We start from the raw sequence: 20,683 nt of genomic DNA on the forward strand, positions 1-20,683 counted from the left end.
AGATAGGTTGAATGAGATAACACAGGACAGGCCCTTCCTAGCTTAATCTATGTTTAAATAAGGTAATTGGCTTTCCATTGTCTGCTTTTGTTCTTCATGGTTCATTTTGATAACTAGAGCAAATAGAATAAAAGATATTAACTAAAAAATCTTAACTACAGATGATGGGAGTATTTTGTGTCCAATTTCCTAAATGGAGTTGGTGCTAAAAATGCTGCATCTTCCTCTTTATTCTGAATGATATCTGTTGCATGAGAGCATTGCGTGCAATTTACACCAGTAAGATTTTGGAGAGAGCATTTTTGTAATCTTTTGTAATTATATTTTACAAGTTGATTCTGTTGGCAGGCTCAAACTTTTTTCATGGTTTATAATGTATTGCCATGTATTGTTTAGTTTGAGAATTGGCTTTAAGGGAAAGTGGTTGGGAAAACAGATTTAAATAACAAGGTTTGAGTTAGTCATTTGTCTTACTGGAGTTACTTTTTATGCCACTGGTTTTCACATTGTCAAAAGATACAGCAGAATGAGATGGCTAAGAAATAATTATGTTCATTAAAGTGTTAGGATTGCTGAATGGCAGAGATATTTTTCTAAACTTTTCCAGATGTTTACATAAATGTGATCATGGTAATTGAAATAGATTTGTATATTTGAAGTAGGCAGCTGAATTGAATGCATCACTTTTGCTACAAATGGATAGTTGGTCAGTGATACTGAACAAAAATCGTTATCAAACAAAAATAGAACTCCCTCCACACCACTAATATTTTAGAAACCCATCAGTCTCTTTTTCCAAAGCTGCTTGCTGCTGTTTTTCACTTCAGCCCTTTTTTGTTTATTCTTTTCAGTAACTTTTACAGGTATTAAGTGCTTGCTCGGTTTTTACATCTGACTAAATTTTATTCTAGTCTAGATAATTTTGTACATGCAGACATTCTCTGTGAATCACAGAAGTAGATTGAAAGAGCCCATATATATTTTGGGATTACCTAATTAATGTAGTATTTATTTCTGCTTCTTTATTTTTATGAGTTGAAAAGTTTTTGTATACTTTTAGTCACTTTTAAGAATAAATGTGTCAGACTGAGGTTGGTGCATTTCAGTTTAGACACATTCCCTCCTCCTTCCCCTCTTCTCTCCCCTCAGTGAGACATGTCAGGGGGCCAGGTAGTGACAGAGTTCAGGTACAGTGGACCGATTGTGATTCCAAGAAGCTGTCTTAAAACATTGCCCCTCTATCTTTCGAGCTTTGCTTATGTGATGAGGTTGTGACTAGAGTACAAAAGAAAGCTTGGATCGTTATTCTGTGCTGCAAGTATGTTTTAATTTGGGGAAAGTTTTGACTCTAGAAATGGCTGAAGCAGATTAGGAACATGGGGAGAGATGGGTAAGGAAAAAAGAAAGAAGTAGAGTTATGGTCTGTGCATTTTAGTCTAAGAGAACTACAGATAAGAGAAGGTACCTAGTTCTTACAGCTGCCTTAAACCTATAGTTGAGTTGAAGCCCTATTCAATATAATAAAAGTCACTTTGGTATTTTCCTGGGTTTAAAACAACGTTTCATGTGGCCAAACCCATGCCATTTTGCCTCTTGCCGCAGGGCCTCGGGGATCTGTTCTGTTTGTTTGTTATCATTTCTACCAGAGAGTCTTCGCTCCTCCATTTCCAGACTCATGAGAGATGCTGATTTTGTAGGTACTGATTTCTCTCATCAACCATCATGTTCTCTCTGTGCTGGAATCAGGAACCCCGGTAGAGTTAGTTCATAATTTGAGCTGAGATAGCAACCTCAGGGCTTCATGGCTCAGAATAACTGGGGGAAATTTTTTTGGTAAATTGTGGTATCATGCAGTAGAAAAAGTGCTGGACTGAAAGAGCCCTGGATCAGAAGTCAGAAGACCCAGGTTCCGATTCTAGCTCAGTCATTTCTTTACTGTGTGTGCTTAGACAAATCACGTAACCTTTCTGGGCCTCTATTGACTCATCTGTGAAATGAGGAGACTGGATAGGTGATGAAGTGATCTGGAAGGTCCCTTCCAGCGCTAACATTCTGCGAGTCTGTGAGATGAATAAGAAATCTAAGGCAGCAATCGCGGCTACCACTTTGTGTTTCTAAAGTCCGTGTGTAGAACTTAAGGTAACTTTTTTCTCAGAGTTGTATAGATATTGTTTATTATTATATATGGCTTATTATAAACCATATTATGTGTTTTAAAGTTTTTTTTTTTTTTTGAGGAAGATGTTAACCCTGAGAATCTGTAATACAGTTGTATTTGCTCAACATTCATAAATTTTGCTTAGGCTGGCACTACATCCAAATGGTCGTAGAGCTTCTATGATATAGGTGATATTCTTGTTCATAGGCCATGTTCTAATCTTCTAGTGGTAACTTATATCCTGCATCTATGTTTTTGGGGAGGGGGAACATTTAATAAAAGAAACTGCTGGAATCATTTAACTGACTCAACCTTTGTGATAGGAAATAGTAATATCAAGGGGGGTGGGAAAGGGAAAGTTATCTGTGACACTATCCAGGGTATGAGATGAAGTGATATAAAGATTTAGGGCTAATGTTTTCCCTCTTCTCCTGTGTTTAAAATCCTCTCTAAGACACCAGTTTCTGAACAGATTCAGCTGCCAGGGAAATGGCAATGGGTGAGGTGTGAAGGAAGAATGAGTCATTCCCTTTAATCCTTTGCTGACAGTTGTGCACAGCACTCAGACCAACCCTGGCTTCCCTGACCTCTTGAACTGTGAGAGTAAAGGGAAATTATACCATCAGGTCAGCTTGTTACTTTCCTGGCAGGCTAGAGGTATTACCAAAAGGAGCATTTTTCTCCATTAGAGATGAACTGAGGAAGGGGGATTGGATTAAGTCTGAATGCATTTAGAAACACAGAGCATGCCTCTGTTGAAGAGGAAGAGTAAAATTAAATTGCCCAAGTAGGAGAAAAGTAGAACAAATTTTTGTCTAATTCTCCATGAAATGTGCTGTCACTTTCTGTAAAATAAGAAATAAACGGACACACCATCCATCAAATCAGCATCTTTACATCATCAAAATACTTCTTAGCTGTTCTTTTCAGACAAGAAGACTTGATTTTTGGCATCTTAACCCTTTTAGGGGTTTTCCTTTCTCTGAATCTTGTCCTCCTAGTATAAACATATTTGACTATATGTCTAACTAGGCCATCTTCAAACAGTTGACTCAAGATGGAGCCCAGATTTCTCTCCTGGAAGGAGGAGAAAAATGACTGTATCTGTGTATTTCTATTTCCTGATTTTCATTATTTTCCCAAAAACAGATGTGTTGTTCAGACCAAAGTAGCTATTATAGCATCTCCTTATTTTCTTGTGTATTACTTTATTAAAGGAAGTTTTCATGTTGAAAAGAACATGAAAAAAGATCTCACTCACTCGTGGTAAACATGTTAGTGAGGTTTTGACACTTCAGCAAACACCATCAGTTCTCCCTGTGAAGTAACTAATGAGAAATCATCTGCTTTGGTTAACAGAGTGACAGGAAGCAGTTTTTAATACTTGTTTCTAAGAGCAAAAATTATTTTCTCCCACCCCTTCCCAAAGACCACAAGTCCATAATCCTCTAAGCATTACAGTCGTAGCATTTTAGAGCTTGAAGGGCTATTAGAGACCATATAGCAAAGATCTTTTACCAAAGAGGGAAGGAGGACCAGAGAGATGAAGAGACATAGCAGGATGTGACAGAGCCAGACCAGAATGTGCGTCCATAAGGTGTTGCAATCTAGGCCTTCCTTCCCCAGGAGGCATCTAGAGCCGTGCATGTTATGGTGCCACACACGGGCTTTGACAGGGAAGAGTCTGGTCATTGGGAACTAGTGGAAGAACGCCCCCTGAAGAAAGGCAGTCATTCTCCTGCAAGGATATGTTTCCTTGAGAAACGAATTGTCTTCTGGTAACTCCTCAGGACAGATAACATCCACATGGCTCTTCGCAGTGTCTCACAGAGGACAAAGGCTTCTGCAGCAACAAAATATGATCTCCAGCTCAGTTTCCCTCACCACTGCCCCGACAGCTCTCTCTCTCTTCTCTCCCTTCCTTCCTGCTTCTTGTTCTGTGGCTACCCTCTGTTTTCCTCCTAGTGGAAGACGTGTTAGTGATTTTAGTCTCATTTAGAATAAGATCAGAGCCATGATGATCATCAGATACTCCGTTTACCCTATTATCCTGACTTCTTTTTTGTTTGCTTGTTTTGTGTGTGGACTTGCAATAAGAGTACTTCGTAATACATGGGAGAAGTAGAGTGAATGTAGTGACAAAAGCACTTAAGTGACTTGAAGGAACTTAAAGAAAACCCCAACAAGGTGCCTGTAATATTGGAATTGTGTTATTTTTCTATAGCTCTAATCACCCCCTCCCCCAACACCCCGCTTCAGAAACCTTTCATTGGCTCCCCATTGAGATAAAATCCAGACCAGTCAGTCAGGCTTTCCAAGCCTCCCACAATCTGTCTCCAACTTAGCTTTTTAATTTCATCGTTTCAGTGAACTAATCCTTTACTTCGGCCACAGTGAACTACTTATCCCACCCCTATGTAATTGGTCTTTTTGTTTTCTGTCTGGAATACCCTCCTTCACATCCTCTGTTAAAGGTCTTTTAAGGACACATTGTTTACATCCCCATACGCTGAATTCTCTCTCTGTTCTGTTCTCCCTCTGCACTCAAGTTTAATAGTCTGCTTTTTGTTATGTCTATGACTGTCACTACTACCAACACCACTACAACCTCTCAGAATACAAGGAGACTTTAAAGAAAAGAATAGAGGAACATTTCTCCCAGGTTAGGTGTGTCATATTTAAGAAGTGGTCCATAATTTTCTCTCCATTCTCTTGGCTACTCTATGCTTTGTTCCGTCATGTAGCACTTAAGGACACTAATTGGTAATAAAATTGTGTAAATGCTGCATCTCACCTATTGAATTGCAAACTTATGTTTGTATTCCTCAAAACATCTGACATGGTGCTATGCAAATTGTAATAATAATAATAGATCTACTACTTCGTGACTGCTTACTTATACCAGGCACTCTGTTAGACACTTTATAAACATCACAATAACTCTCTGCATCATACTCCTTGAATGCATGTGCTGGTCCATGTGGAACAAAGCACAGTTGCTGCCGCTAAGCCTCTTTTTCCTCTGCTCATGGGAGTCACCCCAGCTGAGAATGTGAAGCCACCTCAGTGGTGGGGCTGTGCAGCCATGGGCAAGGCAGCAGCAGGGAAACAGCAGTTAAGCTCAAAAATTTACTGAGATATATGGGCCTTTGGATTGCTTCCTTGTTCTCTGTTTACCAGCTGGGTGACCTTGGAAAGTTGATCAGCCTGTTTGTGCCTTAGGTTCTTCATCTAAGAGATGATACTTCTCACCTTTTAGGACTGATGTGATGATAAAACGAGATAATATATGAAGTAGCTGGGACAGCCCTGGACATACAGTAGGAGCTCAGTACAAAGTAGCTGTCAGTAGTAGTGTTACTACACAGACAGTGGTAAAAAAAAAAAAAAAAAAAATTTTTTTTTTTTTTTTTTTTTTTGGTAGGTACTGTGAAATATAATGACCAGAAGGGAACAGGGTGGTGGATCCTGTCTCCCAACTCTTAAGGCAGAGATCTGAATCCACATACTCAGCTAAGGTCCCTTCTAGCTCTGGTCTGTGATTCTATATTTCCAGTTTGGCGGTTAGAAGCGAACAACCATATGCCCTCACCATGTGGCAGCCATTCAGGTCAGGGGGTTGGCCAGTTTAGAATTACCAAAGTGTAGATACTAGAGATTGACACTTTTAAAAAGAATCATAGGTAGGGAATACCAACCAGGCAGTCTTGGTTTCTAAACTTAGGACTTGCTGTTGCCATTTGTATTTTCATTGGAAGAAACCTTCTAATTCAGCCTGCAGCTGGTATCGTGAATCATTCAAAGATGTGGTGCGATTTTGACTAGAAGCTGGACTAGAGGCTCTGTGCAAGTTTGGAAGCAGTTACACTCTTGTGGTTTGACTAACCTTTTTTATGAGTGTGTTACTAAAGAAACGTGAGCTCTTGGCTTTTCAATTACTGTAGCTTACCCCTGCTGAGTTTCATACACATTGAGTCATCGTGTCTACAGGTGACTGATAATCATCTGTACCGCTCAAGTTACCGTAACTCGGAGATGAGGGGATCTGATGATTGCAGGTTGTGTGCACGTGAAGCTCTAAGGCTCTCCCATCTTCTTAACAATGAACAGTATTCTGCGCTAACCACAGAACTCTTGTCACCTATTTCCACTCATCCAGGGGTTTATCTTCCTCTTAATGTTTTGTCTCTGACAACTTCAGCATTCAGCTGTTTTCTGACATGTGCTGCAGGTGGTAAAGACTGTGAAACTGTAGGCCTAGTTAAGTAAAGCAAGCTCTTGGGAGAAAGGGTAAAAGCAGTTTGTGATTGCCTGCCCTACCCCAGATACTTTCTGGACCATCTCCATTAGGTGAGAAGATAAAAACGGGTCCTAGGTATCTGGGGAGTTGAGTACAGCTGGTCACATTTGAAAACTATCAATAACCTTGAAAAGACCAAGACACCAAAGTTCATCATTTCTTGGGCCTTTTCAGAGGAATGAGTGTTTGTGATGTTAGCTGATTTTTAGGTTCTCAGTCTCATTTTTCCAGACAGTCTTGATCAAAGATGTCTCCAATCTAGAAGTTGAATAAGAACCATTGGTTACTTTGGCAAAGGTCTACTTTTCTGTTGCTTACTGTTGAGTTGCCAAAGCAGGGTGTTTCTCTTTGCATATTTTTCCTCTCCCCCAGGTATTTATCTGGAAACTATCACCATGGCCTTAAGGTAGTAGGGATGCAGGGGGTGCTGGTCTCTGTGGCTCCAATTTCTGTCAGTTCTGTTCCATTTTACTCATTGCTGTTACATTAATATCCTGAAAATAACGTTTGACCACAAGTCTCTTTTGCTCAAGGCCATGTTTGTTCAAATCCACACCCTATGGTTGGTCATTCAGAATGCCCATTATTCGGTCCTACCATATTTATCTTTTTTCAATGTTTCCCAAAATGTGGGATGCAGACTGCCAGGAGGCACACAGGACATTAAAAAAAACGTGGTTCACATAGTAAGAAAATTATTTTTTTAAAGTCCTTTTTCAGTCTTACTGATTATACCAAGGAGAAAGGTTAAGACTTAATTTGATGCTAGTTGCTTCTAACACTAATTTCACACTTGCTAATCTCTGTTATTAACAAGGAAGATGGGGATCTTAGTCTAAAAGTTTTCTACTCATGGTAGTATCTGATCAGAATTTAATAAATTACTCTGTTGTCTTTATTTTTCATAATTACCTTCTATTTATGGCAAGTGATTCTGGTTTCTGTGTTGATGATATAAAGTTTCCTTAAATTTTTTTTTTTTTTAATCTTAGCCAGAAAAAAAAAGTGAGCTGATTTAAACAACAACAAAATACCCCTGACATTTACTAAGTGCTTTCTATGTGCCAGGCACAATTCTCAGTGCTTTCCAATGATCCCTCAAGGTAGATAGGATTTTTATCCCCATTTTATATGAGGACTTGGTGGCAATGGACAGATTAAGTAACTTGCCCAAGGTCACTCCTTTAGTAACTGGTAGAGCTAGCATCAAACCCAGCCTGATTCTGGAGCTCATGCTCTCGACCCCAATTCCCTGGCATGTGGATATGTTAGAATGTGAAGAAGTGGGTAAGTGAAGTTTTAGAAATACTTTATTTCACGCTCCTTGATATAACCTTAGCCAGACTCTCTTACTCTTCCCTGCTCATGTTCTGTGTATTTCCACCTCTCTGCTTTCATTCATGCTCCTCTCTAAATCTTACTGTTGTTAGATGCTGTCGAGTCAGCCCCCAACTTAGGGCAACCCCACGCACAACGAAATGAAACATTGCCAGTCTTGCACCATCCCCTTGATTGGTTGCAGATCAGACTGTTATAAACCATAGGGTTTTCATTGGCTGATTTTCAGAAGTTGATAGTCAGACCTTTCTTCCTAGTCCATGTTAGTCTGGAAGCTCTGCTGAAACCTGTTCGCCGTCATAGCAAAATGCAGGCCTCCACTGACAGATGGGTGGTGTCTGCGCATGAGGTACATTGGCTAGAAACTGAACACAGGTCTCCAATGTGGAAGACGAAATTCTACCACTGAATCACCACTGCCTCTCCCTCTCTCATTAGAATGTCTAAAATCTAAATCCTAACCAGTTCATCAAGACCAGCTCATCAGTTCATCTAGATTTTCCCAAAATGCTTTCGCTTCCTCAACTACTCTTTTTTTTTTAATTGAACTCTAGATGAAGGTTTATAGAACAAACTAGTTTTCTCATCAAACAGTACACACATTGTTGTATGACATTGGTGAACAACCCCACAACACGTCAACACTCTCCTTCTCAACCCTGGATTCCCTATTACCGAGCTTTCCTGTTCCTTCCTGGCTTCCAGTCCCTGCCCCAGGGCTGGTGCGCCCCTTTAGTCTTGTTTTGTTCCATGGGCCTGTTCCATTTTTCACTGAAGGGTGAACCTCAGAAGTGACCTCATTACTGAGCTGAAAAAGTGTCCGGGGGCCAAACTCTCAGGGTTTCTCCAGTCTCTGTCAAGCCAGCAAGTCTAATCTTTCTTTATGAGCTAGAATTTTGTTCTGCATTTTTCTCTAGCTCTGTCTGGGACCTCAACTACTCTTGAATTTCTTTGCATTCCCTTACACTTAAATATACAGTTTGTTCCAAACTGTCTTGCTCTTTTGTATATGTTGCCTTATAATTCTTTTTACAAAAGACATGTTACTCTGCTTAAATGCTTCAACTGTGAAATTTAAAATAAAAGCAAAGGCTTTCATATAGCAAAGCAGCCCATTCACAACTTTTAGCATATAATTTTTCTCCAATTGTATATATGCAGGTCTTATTTCTCTCCCACTAGGTTGGAGAAACCTCAAAAATAGGAACGAGTTATTCTTGTTTTCTTGTATATTTGTTTGTTTTCATTAATGAGCCCTTTACTGTATGGCAGCAACAAATTTTGGAACTACAACCTGCCTAGAAAGGCGTAGAAGAGGATGTGGTTCAGCAAATATCTCTAGAATCCAAGGTGAAGGGAATAAAAAAGCGTCAGGAATAACTTTAGCATCACTTGATACATCTTCCATGCTTTCTCTTCTCTCCACCAGCCACTCACCACGGAGCTCATCTGTCATCACTGCAGACCCGTTCCTGCCTTTCCTGTGGCCAGAGAGCCTCTGTTTTCTAACACACAACACCTACACACCCAGAAGGTGGCTAAACTATTTTCAGCATTTCTCAGCAGTTTGACATAAGAAGTAGGAGAGGGTGACCACAAATAAATTTTTGTCAGTCAGTGAAGTGTGAGGTGGGCCTAATGGCCAATCTCACACCTGTATGATCACATACATAGCGATGACATATTTTTTAAGCAAAAGAGGAGTAATACATGATGAAAGGGACAAAGATCATCATCTCTCATCGAGAGACCTTTTCTAAAACTTTCTGCATTTGAAGCTCTTTTACTGAAATCTCTGTTAGTCTGGTGACTGGTGTGTTTTGCAAGTGGTAAGTTGGAGTTTTGGGGTTATTTTCTCTACCTCTAGCTATTTAAAAACCTGCTGAGGCCAGTCACTGAGAATCCCCACTTTTGTAGCACTTCCGTCCCTCTGGCTATCTAGTATAAAAAATAAAAAATAGCAAGCAGAAAATAAGAGGTTGGAAGCTGACTGTGTTTTAAGAGTTCACGAACGATGTGTGAGGCATTAATGCTCCTGTACGCAGTGGAAGTTCCCTTATCCCTTTAAACCCCTCCTTACTATGCCTTTGCTTCTTTTTCTCCTCATTTCTCTAGGGTTCCCCTCTGGTATGTGCAATGGACACACTGTACTTTGTGGTCCCAACCTAATGCCTGTTGGCTTAATTTATTTTGTATAAATGTGTTGCTACCAGCCAGCATCTCCTGAGACTTCAGCACCATATGGAACTGCTTGGGATAAGTGTTCTTGAAAAGGCAAAATATCCTTCTTTGCTTTTTTTTTTTTCCTTCTTCACTTTTTGAAAACTCTGGGAAGTAATTTTTTAAAGTCTCTGCCTTTGTAACCCTTTCTTTCACCTGTTCTAGGTGAGAAGCGCCATTGCTTTGACGTCAACTATAATTCCAGCTATATGTATGAGAAGGAGAGTGAGATAATACAGAGCCGAATGATGGACCAAGCCATCAATAACGCCATCAGCTATCTTGGCGCTGAAGCCCTGCGCCCCTTAGTCCAGACACCACCTGCTCCCACCTCAGAGATGGTTCCAGTTATCAGCAGCATGTATCCCATTGCCCTCACCCGTGCTGAGATGCCAAACGGTGCCCCCCAGGACCTGGAGAAGAAGAACATCCACCTGTCAGAGAAGAACATGCCTTCTGAGAGAGGTCTGTCCCCCAACAACAGTGGCCACGACTCCACGGACACTGACAGCAACCATGAAGAACGCCAAAATCACATTTACCAGCAAAATCACATGGTCCTTCCTCGGGCTCGCAATGGGATGCCACTCTTGAAGGAGGTCCCCCGCTCTTATGAACTCCTCAAGCCCCCACCCATCTGCCCAAGAGACTCCATCAAAGTGATCAACAAAGAAGGGGAGGTGATGGATGTGTATCGGTGTGACCACTGTCGCGTCCTGTTTCTGGATTATGTGATGTTCACTATTCACATGGGTTGCCATGGCTTCCGCGACCCTTTTGAGTGTAATATGTGTGGGTATCGAAGCCATGATCGGTATGAGTTCTCATCTCACATAGCCAGAGGAGAACACAGAGCCATGCTGAAGTGAACATCATCCTAGAGAATGCTCCTGAGTATTCAACATCATTTTTAAGAACTGATACCTGCTACATAACAATCACTGTCAGAACTAACTCAGTTCCAAACTCCTTTCCATACCATTTTTAGGATCTAAAGGGTCAGTTTCACAAGGGCAGCCAGAGAAACGCTGTCTTCATTCAGAAATTGTTTGCAAGTCAATCATGTTATTACTTTTGTGAAACCTTTGTTTTCCCGTCAGAGACTTGAATCTTATGATATTTAAAAGCCATTGAAGTATTTGGTCATTACCTCTTGCAGCAATAGAAAGGCCAGGCATCCACTGAAGTTTGTTGCCAGTCAGAACAGTCCTCCAGTTATACTGCATGAGACATTCTTTCTCAGATACATCCGTCATATGTGGAAAAGCCTTTTGGTCAAATGCCCAAATCCACAGAGACAAAAAGCTGACCAGCTGACCTTGCTGGGAAGCCTTGCCCTTCTGCACTTAACACAAATCTGAAGGGTTGTGATATAATCTCCCCATCCCAAATTATAGTCTAAGGAAAAGAACAATCACAAAATAAGTGTCTGTTACTGGTAGCTGAAGACCCTATCCTTCAAGCCTCAGATCCATTCGCTGTCAATGCACAGGTAAAAGAACAAGTCATCTGATGATACTTATACTTCCACCCTTTACCCTCCCATCTCCAATTAAAGGCTGCTTTGGGTTAAACCAAATGTCTGTAGGAGAAGTTTTATACCAGAAGAGCCAGTGGTCTTAAATATAGACTGTCATTGAAACTAGAAAGTTGTTCACTGTGGGTGACAGCATCCACTTCCTTTGATCAAGATTGACAGAGTAGGGGCCTGAGGGGGGAAACGGTTTAGCCATTCCAACTGGAGAAGAAAAAACAAGCTGCCTAAAAGGACCTGGTCTCCTTCATGGAGTGCTGGCATACAGAGCCAAAGCAAACTTGCCAATGACTTTTTTCAAATAATTCAAAGGGTGTGGTTTAGTCTCCCCCTCCCCATAGGGGAGGAATTGGGGGTAGATGCCATGAGTGTTGTTAGATCATAACTGAGCTTCATGATGGGGTGAGGGGACACCTCTGCTGAAGGTTCTCCTTGATCAGACAATTTTCCCCCCATTTTAAATGAAGCTGCTGTATTCTAAGAAGATTCTCGAAAGTCTGATCTTGGGTCTGCAGATGTATCGATCATCTTTACCGTTAGTAATAATGAGGGACATGCTATCTACGAGAAATGCTGTGATAATCGTAAAATTAGCAGCAGGCGGGGGGGAGGGGGCGTCACAAAAACTGTTAATTCCATATTTGCCACTAATTAGCTCTGTGACTTTGGGTGAATCTCTTAACTCTGAAAAATAAGTTTCCTCAACCATAAAATAAGAGTTGGATTTAGATGATTGCTAAGATCTCTTCCAGCTTTAAATTAATGTGATCATGCAGTAAGCACAAGTTATTTTTTAAACCTTTTAATTTATGGGTATTAAGCAGAAGAGTGTATGACTATATGTTTCACATTGCTTTAGTGTGAAAATGGTAGTGCGTTTGATTTTTCCTTTAACCATTGAGTTGTGAATATGAAGAGAATGGTGGGGAGGAACAAAAAACAGGAAGGTATTTTCAGCTTGCCCCAAAGTGTACATACAGACTGGCACCTGCAGCTGCTTGCCAAAGCCTTTTTTTTTTTTTTTTTTCCTTCTTAAGAACTTTTATTCCAAACCGACTACGGTCAAGTCGATCCCACCTCATAGTGACCCTATAGGACAGAGTAGAACTGCCCCATAGAGTTCCAAGGCTCTAAATCTTTACAGAAGCAGACTGCTACTATCTTTCTCCCATGGAACGGCTGGTGGGTTCGAACTGCCAACCTTTTGGTTAGCAGCCTGGTCCTTTGACCACTGTGCCACCAGGGGTCAGAACTTGTGTTAGGGAAAATAAATTCTGTTCCAGGAACAACTTCATGGAACCAATTTACAAATTAGAGTCAGCTTTGTGAATATTTCTACCAGAGCCAAGAAACCCAAATTCCCAGTAGTTTAGTGCTTTATGTATCTGCCTTGATATTTCTAAAGGGCTTATGCATTAGGCTCACACTCAACTCGTTTATGTGCTGCCAGTAATTAAAACATTCCACCTCAGCCTGCACAAATGGCTTATCCTTCTTTGAAGCATGGTGTCTGTCTCAGGGAAAAAGGTTTTATGAGATACCATGGCAACAGTCCCAACATGTTTGAGATTTCACCTAAAGGCCTAGATGTATTTTGGTGCATAGTCTTCAGCGTATCACTGTATTTCCGTAATACTAGATCCCAAGATATGCCAGATTGCTTATACCCATTGTGAAAGAGGAGCTGCTTATTATATTCTTGAAATATCATACATCCTGCTGACTCTTTGAGAGTCAAGAGAAAGAGAATTTGGAAGCAGGGATTAGTAGGAGAGAAAGCTTGGGGAAGGGAGTATTTCTCCTAGATTAGTAGAAAACTTTGGTGAAGAAACCAACCTCTGCATCTCAAAATGGTAAACCCAAGGCCCATCCCACCAACCTGGGGACACTTTTTGTAGCTATAACCCTCCTTTTTCCTGTGACTAATGGAGTTGCTAAGTGGTTTCCGTTCTTCTGAGGTCAGTTTTCTGAGTGGGGCGACCATTCACAAAGGCTGCCCTGTCATTGTAGCATTCTGAGCTTAGATTGGGACACAAACATTCCAAAGAAAGTTTCTATATGGAACTCCATGTTCTCAAGTCTTAAAATTGAGCCAGGATGGTATGCAGTGGCTTCCACCACACAGGCAAACACTTCTTCTGTACTTACTCTTTGTACTAATTAATAGCCACTCTCCTCCCCACTCTTGCTGGGACTGGGAAGAGGATCCTAGGAAGATGGCTACAGAGAAGAGTGGATTCAGGGCTAGCATCTGACCCTGTTGGGCAGTGAAGTCCTGTAGCAGCTTCAGGTAGCACATTGACTTTCTCAGTCCCTCTGAACACAGAGCTCTGTAGGTCGTCTTCTTTCTCATCAGCCCTCTTGTTAGCTAGCCCTCCCACCACACACCCAGGAGGCCAAAATCTGAGGAACAGTCAAACCCACTGGAACATCCCTTGCAGCCAAGGTAACAGAATGGGGATGAGGGTGGAAAAGGAAGAAAATCAGCTCACCAAATGTTCCCCTGTCACTTTTTGGATCGTTGCACATTTACTTCCTACTGGCAGAGAACTAAATAAAAGTGTCTCCCCATGGCCCTCTGCCACTATCACCAGAAAAAAAGAGAAACAACAAAAGATAACTAATAAATTCACCAGTCTTTAGATTTAAGTCATTCTTCCAAAAAGACGTTTGCTTTGGTAGAGATAAGCTAGCTAATCTGATGTTTTGTTACCCAGTCAGAGCAGTTATTGACTCAGCTTCTTTCTCAGTGACAAAATTTCTCACCTTTTAAATGTGGTGCTTACCATTTTGCTAGGTCCATACTTAGACTAGCCCAGATATAAAAATGACCTCAGATTGCTTTTGCAAAGAGAAATTTCTAAAAACAAAATTTTTACTCATTTGTAACACCGTGTTAACAAATTTCATGAGCATAGAGTTTTACAAATAACATCACTATTCTTATGCTCTCCTGTTTTTTGTTGTTGTTGTTGTTTTTTTTTTTTTTTTTTTGTCCCCTGAAGAATGTGAGGTTTAGAATGTTTTAAGGGAAAAAGCAGTATTTGTGATATACATCCCAGGGCAGACGATAAGACTGTAATGGAAATGTTTCTTTAAAGTTCTAACTTTAAAGTGTACCCCACTGAGAGGAGGTATGTTGGCCTCTAGGGGAAGTTTAGAAACTCCAGACCACTCCAGATTTGTAAAAGAGCCTGAACTTCTCTGAGGATTCAGACTCAGAACGAGGACTTGCGAGCTCAAGAGGAAAGAAAGGAGAGGGGTGAAAATTTAGTCCTGGAAAATAGCATCAGAAGCAGAAGAATTAGATATACAGTGATACCTTTTAGAGAATTGGAAGCTATTTTTTGTGGTAAAAGTATAGTTCAGAAGATTTCTATGGGCAGGCTTCAGAAAACTAGAACAATTTGGGATTTAAGTGACTGTAAAGAGGACAATGTTGACCTGAACCCAAAGGCTAGATCCGGGCCATCCTAGGAAAAGGACTGTGTTCTCTAAGACTGAAGGACTGAATAGTTCTGAGGATGATAAGTGAACCAGGGTTGGGGACTCCTGACTGTGGACGTAGCAGAACCTAGAAGAGACCTGTGGGCTATAAACTTGTGTGAGCTCATAAAGTTACACAAGATGTACCTCGGACTTACCCAAGCTGTATATATAGTTTGCACCCTGCAATGACATCAGTACGATAAACAGGTTTTTGCACTTTGAAGCAGTTAGATGCAAGTTTTCTCTATTTCGATAGTGGATTATCTTACACATTTATTGATTGAGTTGCTTCTTGAAATGTTAATGTTAGGATTAAAAATGTAAGGATATAACAATACCTACCTCCCAAGGATGTTGTGAGGTTTTTTATGTAATTTTGTCTACAAGATAATGTCACTTTGGGCAGTGTATTATATTGGATGATTGCAGATATTCCACTATGTGTACTGTGTCTAGATTTAAAGACATGAAAAATACTCAAAGACCATACTAGGACCATAATTGTAAGTCAGTTGTTATTGGAGGCAACTGATCTCTACCGCACAATTGCCTTCACATTGTTTTAATACATAAGGGTAGAGAATGTGGTGAATCTTGGAACTAGTGTAAGTTAACCCCACGCTACAGACACTTCATGGCATCGCACTTCAGTAAAGTAGAAAAGCTTTGCTCCCTCACCTTCTCATGAGCCTTCAACCATTAGTTCCCCCAAGCAAGTTTCCTCACATGGTCCTCACCATCTATCTCTCCACCAGCCCCACTCCAGAAAGCCTGGAGAACAGCCCCACAGTGCCACCCACATTTTCCTTTCCAATCCTTTACCACACATCTGTGGGGGCTACTTCATATTCCAAATATAAGTGCAGCTTTGCTTCTTCCTCTCCTGAAAAGACTGAGGGCAAATATTTTAACATGTTAGGAAAATGGGGCAGCTGTAAAAATGACTGATCCCATTTCCAGTGACTCATTTACACAAGGACTTTTCCAGGTTAGCAGACAAGGCTTTTTTCGGTGGGCCTGCTTCTGTGGGTTCACAGAAACCAAATTACTGTGGGTTGCAAAGAATGAGCAGGTCATTTGAAAAGCAGACATCCCTTCACCCAGACTGTGGTTTTGCATGTTCAGGCTCTCCGTCTGTGAGCTTCGGTGAGGGATCATTTTGGCTACTGGAAAAACCAAAGCTTATTTTTAATTTCTGGCTGCCAGAGCCGAGCCGCCACAAGTGTAGTCTGTGGATGACCCTCGGCTGCAGAATGGTGGGGGAGGCATTGAGAATGGAAAGGGGTTTGTGGCTCAGGATGGCTTTCCCACCAGGAGTGAGGGAGGGAGCCCTTGCAAAGGGTTTTGACAGTCTGTCCTCACACTCCCTCCTATCTGGGTTCTCAGAAATGTCTTCCCTACCTGCAGTGAACTTCTCTCTTGACTCTGGAATTTTACCTGAAGTCCAACAATGTGGAGCACCGCCAGGTGCCCCACTCCTCTGTAAAGACTTTAAAAAAAAGACCGCTTGTGAAATGCAGCAATGCTCACCCTTGCCAGAACCATAAAAGCATCAAAAGCAACCCTGCTGATAGTTTTCAAGATTTTGGTTTTTTTTAATAGAATTTGATTTTTACAGTGAAAAATAAAAAAAATACTGGTGTGCTTAAAATCAGTCATTGTTCATGCCTGTCATTTGTAGTTGCTGCTGTCAGAGAATGGGAGGGTTTCATTCTGCCCCTAGGAATATTGTCTTAATTTAGCCTCTCTGGCTATTTCATAAAGTCCAAGTATCAAGATAAATGGAATTGTCACCTAAATAAAGCATCTCACCTGACACCTTGCTGAGTTTGCCACTGGTATGCTACTGCTGACCCCCAGCCCCTAGAATGGGATTCTGGTTCCACTGGTCCTCAGTACACTAAGGGATTGGGGGCTTGAACTTAGCAGGATCCACGCACTAAGCACAGCATCTCCAGTCCAAGCCACAGCTTCATCCTCCCTTCCTCCCAGCAGAGATTTCCTGGAAGCCAGGCAAGTCTTGACTTGTTCATCCACATCGGGGAAACTCAAGTTGGCAGAACGTTTAAATACAATTTTTAGATAATTGGAGGCCCAAACCTAGGGTGTTGGGGGAAACTCCTAAGAACGTGGCATTACCGATTGGGCAGCTTTCTCCTTGTTCTGATATCTTGTGTTCTCTCTTTGAAAATGTCAGAAAACAGGTTTTAAGAGGTGGTCTGGCTTTCTGCTCAGCTACATCCAAAGCACCTCACCTTCCCTTGCCTTTCCCCTCTTCTGTTGAAGAGGCAGGAGGATGTTTCTGAACTTCAAGCATTAGCAAATGTGGGGCCAGGTTTGGTGGCAGCTTTTGCTGGCTCCTCATCCCCCTCCCTTCACTGCTACCCAAGCTGCTCTGAGGATCTCCAGCAAGTTTTCAGTCTCAACACAAAGGACAGGGAGAGAGGAAGGGTATGGGGGTCTGACTTTGTATTTTGACATTAAATGCATTTAAAAATGGCCTTTTGGTAGTTGGTTTTCAGCCTTGGATAGAGTGGCATGTGGCCTTCCCTGTCCCATTCCCTTCCCAAAGCAGAAGCTGCTCACAAAGGAGATAAGGAGACACTTGTCCCCTTTGCCAGTAAGCAATGGGGAGAGCCTCTGTGGATGACTTGTGCTGGGGTTAGGGCTGAATGGGCTTCCTTCCATCCTGAGGATAGTTTCTTTTCCCAATTCTTGGGAATTAATTTGATGCTTTAGAGTGTGGTGGGCCTGGCAATGGAGGCCACCCACACCTGCACCCTCTTCCTCCCTTCCCCCATCACTCAACACACCAGATCCTTCACAAAGGCCTAAACCTCCACCTGCAGGCAACTGCCACCCAAGCGCAGGCATGAGGAAAAGGACCTAGCTCCCTTCCCTCTTCTCCCATTCCCTAGAATTAAGATTCTGAAGAAGAGCAGAGGTGGGAGCCCTAAGAAGGCTGAGAACACTGGCCAGAGGGAGTGCTAGCACATAGGCCCAGGCCACAAGTTCTGGCTGCAGAGCATTCCTGGCTCAGACAGTTGTTTGCATAAAAGCCAAAAGCCACTGCACCTGGTGTGAGAAGGCCCCCTGGGGAGGTACTCCCTGGCTTGGGGGAGAGGGGGGAAGGAAGGTGTCATGGAAAGTCCCTGAAGGACACGGGGTGTTGAATTCACTGCGGTTTTGTTTTAACTCTGTCTTGACCTGTGAAGTAGGCAGCTGCCTCCCTTCCCCCAAAATAACAGACCTTCCCCCATAATAACATGCACAGACCCTAGGAAAGCACGCTACAGTGGAAAGAATGGAGGTTAGAAGGCCTGTGGGTGATGTAAACTGCCCCCCTTCCCTAGGAGTGAGGGGGCAGGAAGCCCCAGAACAGTCTTTTCCCATCACCTCACCTCCCCCCTCAACCCTCTGGCCCCCTGGCCCAGAAGAGCTGCCTAGTCAAATAAACCACAGCCCTGGGGGCGGCGATGGGAACTAGGGGGGCAGATGTCGCCTCCTCCCCTAGGCTTGTCCTTCCACCAGCTCAATCCCCATCCCACCCCCACTGGAATTACATTCTCAGCACCTCCACCTTCTTCTCACACGCAGACTTTAGCTGCCCCTCCCAGACTCCGGGAGGGGGTGTGTGTGTGTATGTGTATGTGTGTGTGTGTGTGGTGTGTGTTTGGACAAAATGGATGGACAGAGCCAGTGAATCCAGGCCAGCTCCGAAGTCTGAATGAGCAAGAGACAGCCTGATGGAGACTCCAGCTGAGTACTTGGAGTTCTGGGGTCCAATCCCAGCCCTGCCGCTCTCTGGGTAACAGTGGGCACTTTGCTTTCCTCTCTGGGCCTTACTTAATTTTCCCTGGCGTCAAGGATCTCTAAAGTTCCTTCCAGCTGGGACTGTAAGCCTGGTCCAAACCCCATTGCTCCAGCCCTTTCGTCTAACTTCAGAAACAGGAATGTGGGGAAGGGGCGCTGGAGCTTGGGTGATGGTGGCTAACGATTTTTCCAAGTGGCCATTTTTTTTAACCATTCTATCTCGGTCCAGTACTGGTCCACAAAGGTGGGGAGGCAGGGAGGTGACAGATTCCTGTCCCCTCACCTGTGGAATTGTGGGAGGCTTTGAATATGGGCCCTGAGGCTGGGTCTGAACTCTCTGCCCTCTCAGGTTCTCCTCATAATTCTGCGTAGACCCAGACACCAGATTCCCGGCTTGGGGTGCCAGGGAGAGGACGGCAAAGGCCGGGCGGGAGTGTGGGTGGGGGAAGGGGTGCGGTGTGAGGTGGGAGTTGAGGGGGGTGTGAGGGGAGGGGCAGCTGCACTTCTGAGAAACAGCTCGGCGTCTCAGCAGCCCGCAGCCTAACCCCCTGCCTGCGGCTTCACAGCTCGCTCCTCCTGCCGCCCACGCCGCTCGGGGCCTCTCCGGGGGTCGGCAGCCCCAGCGGAGGCGGCTGCTGCTGAGGAGGAGCGGCAGCTCCGGGGGACAGCGGAGCGGAACCGATGCGGAGGGGAGGTGGAAAATGGAGGAAGGTGTGGGTCGTGTGACACCCTAGGAGTAAAGACCATCGCGCACTCGGGGTCCCGGGCGCTGGACCTCGGCTTGCCCACGTGTCCCTACCCTCCAGGTACTCTCCCTTTACACCCGCAGCGGGATCCAGAAGTGAAACTGGCCGGGGTCACAACCCAGCGCCGTCGCTCCGCCTCGCCCCGCCCTTCCGGGCATTGCAAGCTTGCAGGATCCCCCAGCGCTCAGGCGACTACAGGGGAGGAAGCTGGGGGAGGGAAAGGGGAAGTGCCCCGCGGGGCAGTCTCCGGAGCGCGGCCTCCTCGCCTCGGGGGTGCCCGCTCGTAACCACCAGTGGGAACCTCGAGACGCGCAGGCCTCAGTACCCGGAGCTGAGCGAGCGGCGCCGGCACTTCCCACGGCGGCCGCTGGGTGTCACTGCAGCCGCGCGGCTGAGCCGGCTCGGCGCCGTTGGGAGGCCGGGACGCGAGAAGCGGAGCCCGCTGGCCGCCCCTCGCAGGGCCTGCCTGGCCCGCGCACCTTGAGGCCCCGCGCAGCTTGAATGCGGCGCTCAGACCTCACGCCACCCGCCTAGTCTCTGGAGGCTCCTGCGCATCCCACCCACACACGACGAAGAACTCGCCCGGCAGCGGAGCACGTGGACTCATTGGGCCTTGGGACCGACGGCGCCGCGGGACCGGGTTCAAGGTGCGCCAGGCCAGGACGCGCGCCCCCTGGCGAAGCGGGCGGGCCTTCCCGCAGCAGAGGCGCGAGGAGCGTGCCCCGACCAACCAGAGGTAGCTCTGTGGACCCGGCGCTTGCCAGCTCCTCCTACGCGTAGGCCGGTTTTTCGGATGGCGGCAGGGTGGACGGCCGGCGCACAGTCACCTTCCGCACGTGCGGTGGAGGCATAGCGATGCGGAGGTGGGTCCCCAGGTACAACCTCACTTCTACTGCAGCCTCGTCTGGCGGCTCGTGGGTCACACCCTACTCACCTAGCCCTCTACTCACCTAGCCCCCTACTCACCTAGCCCCCTACTCACCTAGCCCCCTACTCACCTAGCCCCCTCGGAGCTTGTCGCCTACATGTGTGGGCTGGGGTGGCTCAGCTTGGTGAGGAGGGAACCTGAAGGTAGGAAACCTGTA

At 44.3% G+C, this 20,683-nt stretch overlaps 1 protein-coding gene across 5 annotated transcripts in view; it reads left to right on the forward strand.

Annotated features, from left to right (window-relative positions):
* The window catches only part of IKZF3 (IKAROS family zinc finger 3), a 90,879-nt gene extending 76,693 nt beyond the window's left edge, over positions 1-14,186 (forward strand). For all 5 annotated transcript variants that reach the window (XM_010594402.3, XM_064271126.1, XM_023553658.2 and 2 more), the window contains one exon: positions 10,182-14,186. In XM_010594402.3, coding sequence (XP_010592704.1) covers positions 10,182-10,885 — 704 coding nt within the window. In that variant the 3' untranslated portion in view covers positions 10,886-14,186. The remainder of the gene's footprint in view (positions 1-10,181) is intronic.
* Positions 14,187-20,683: the final 6,497 nt, after the last annotated feature.

Source organism: Loxodonta africana, chromosome 18 (genome assembly GCF_030014295.1).
Source record: "Loxodonta africana isolate mLoxAfr1 chromosome 18, mLoxAfr1.hap2, whole genome shotgun sequence".
In the NCBI taxonomy this organism is placed as follows: domain Eukaryota; kingdom Metazoa; phylum Chordata; class Mammalia; order Proboscidea; family Elephantidae; genus Loxodonta; species Loxodonta africana.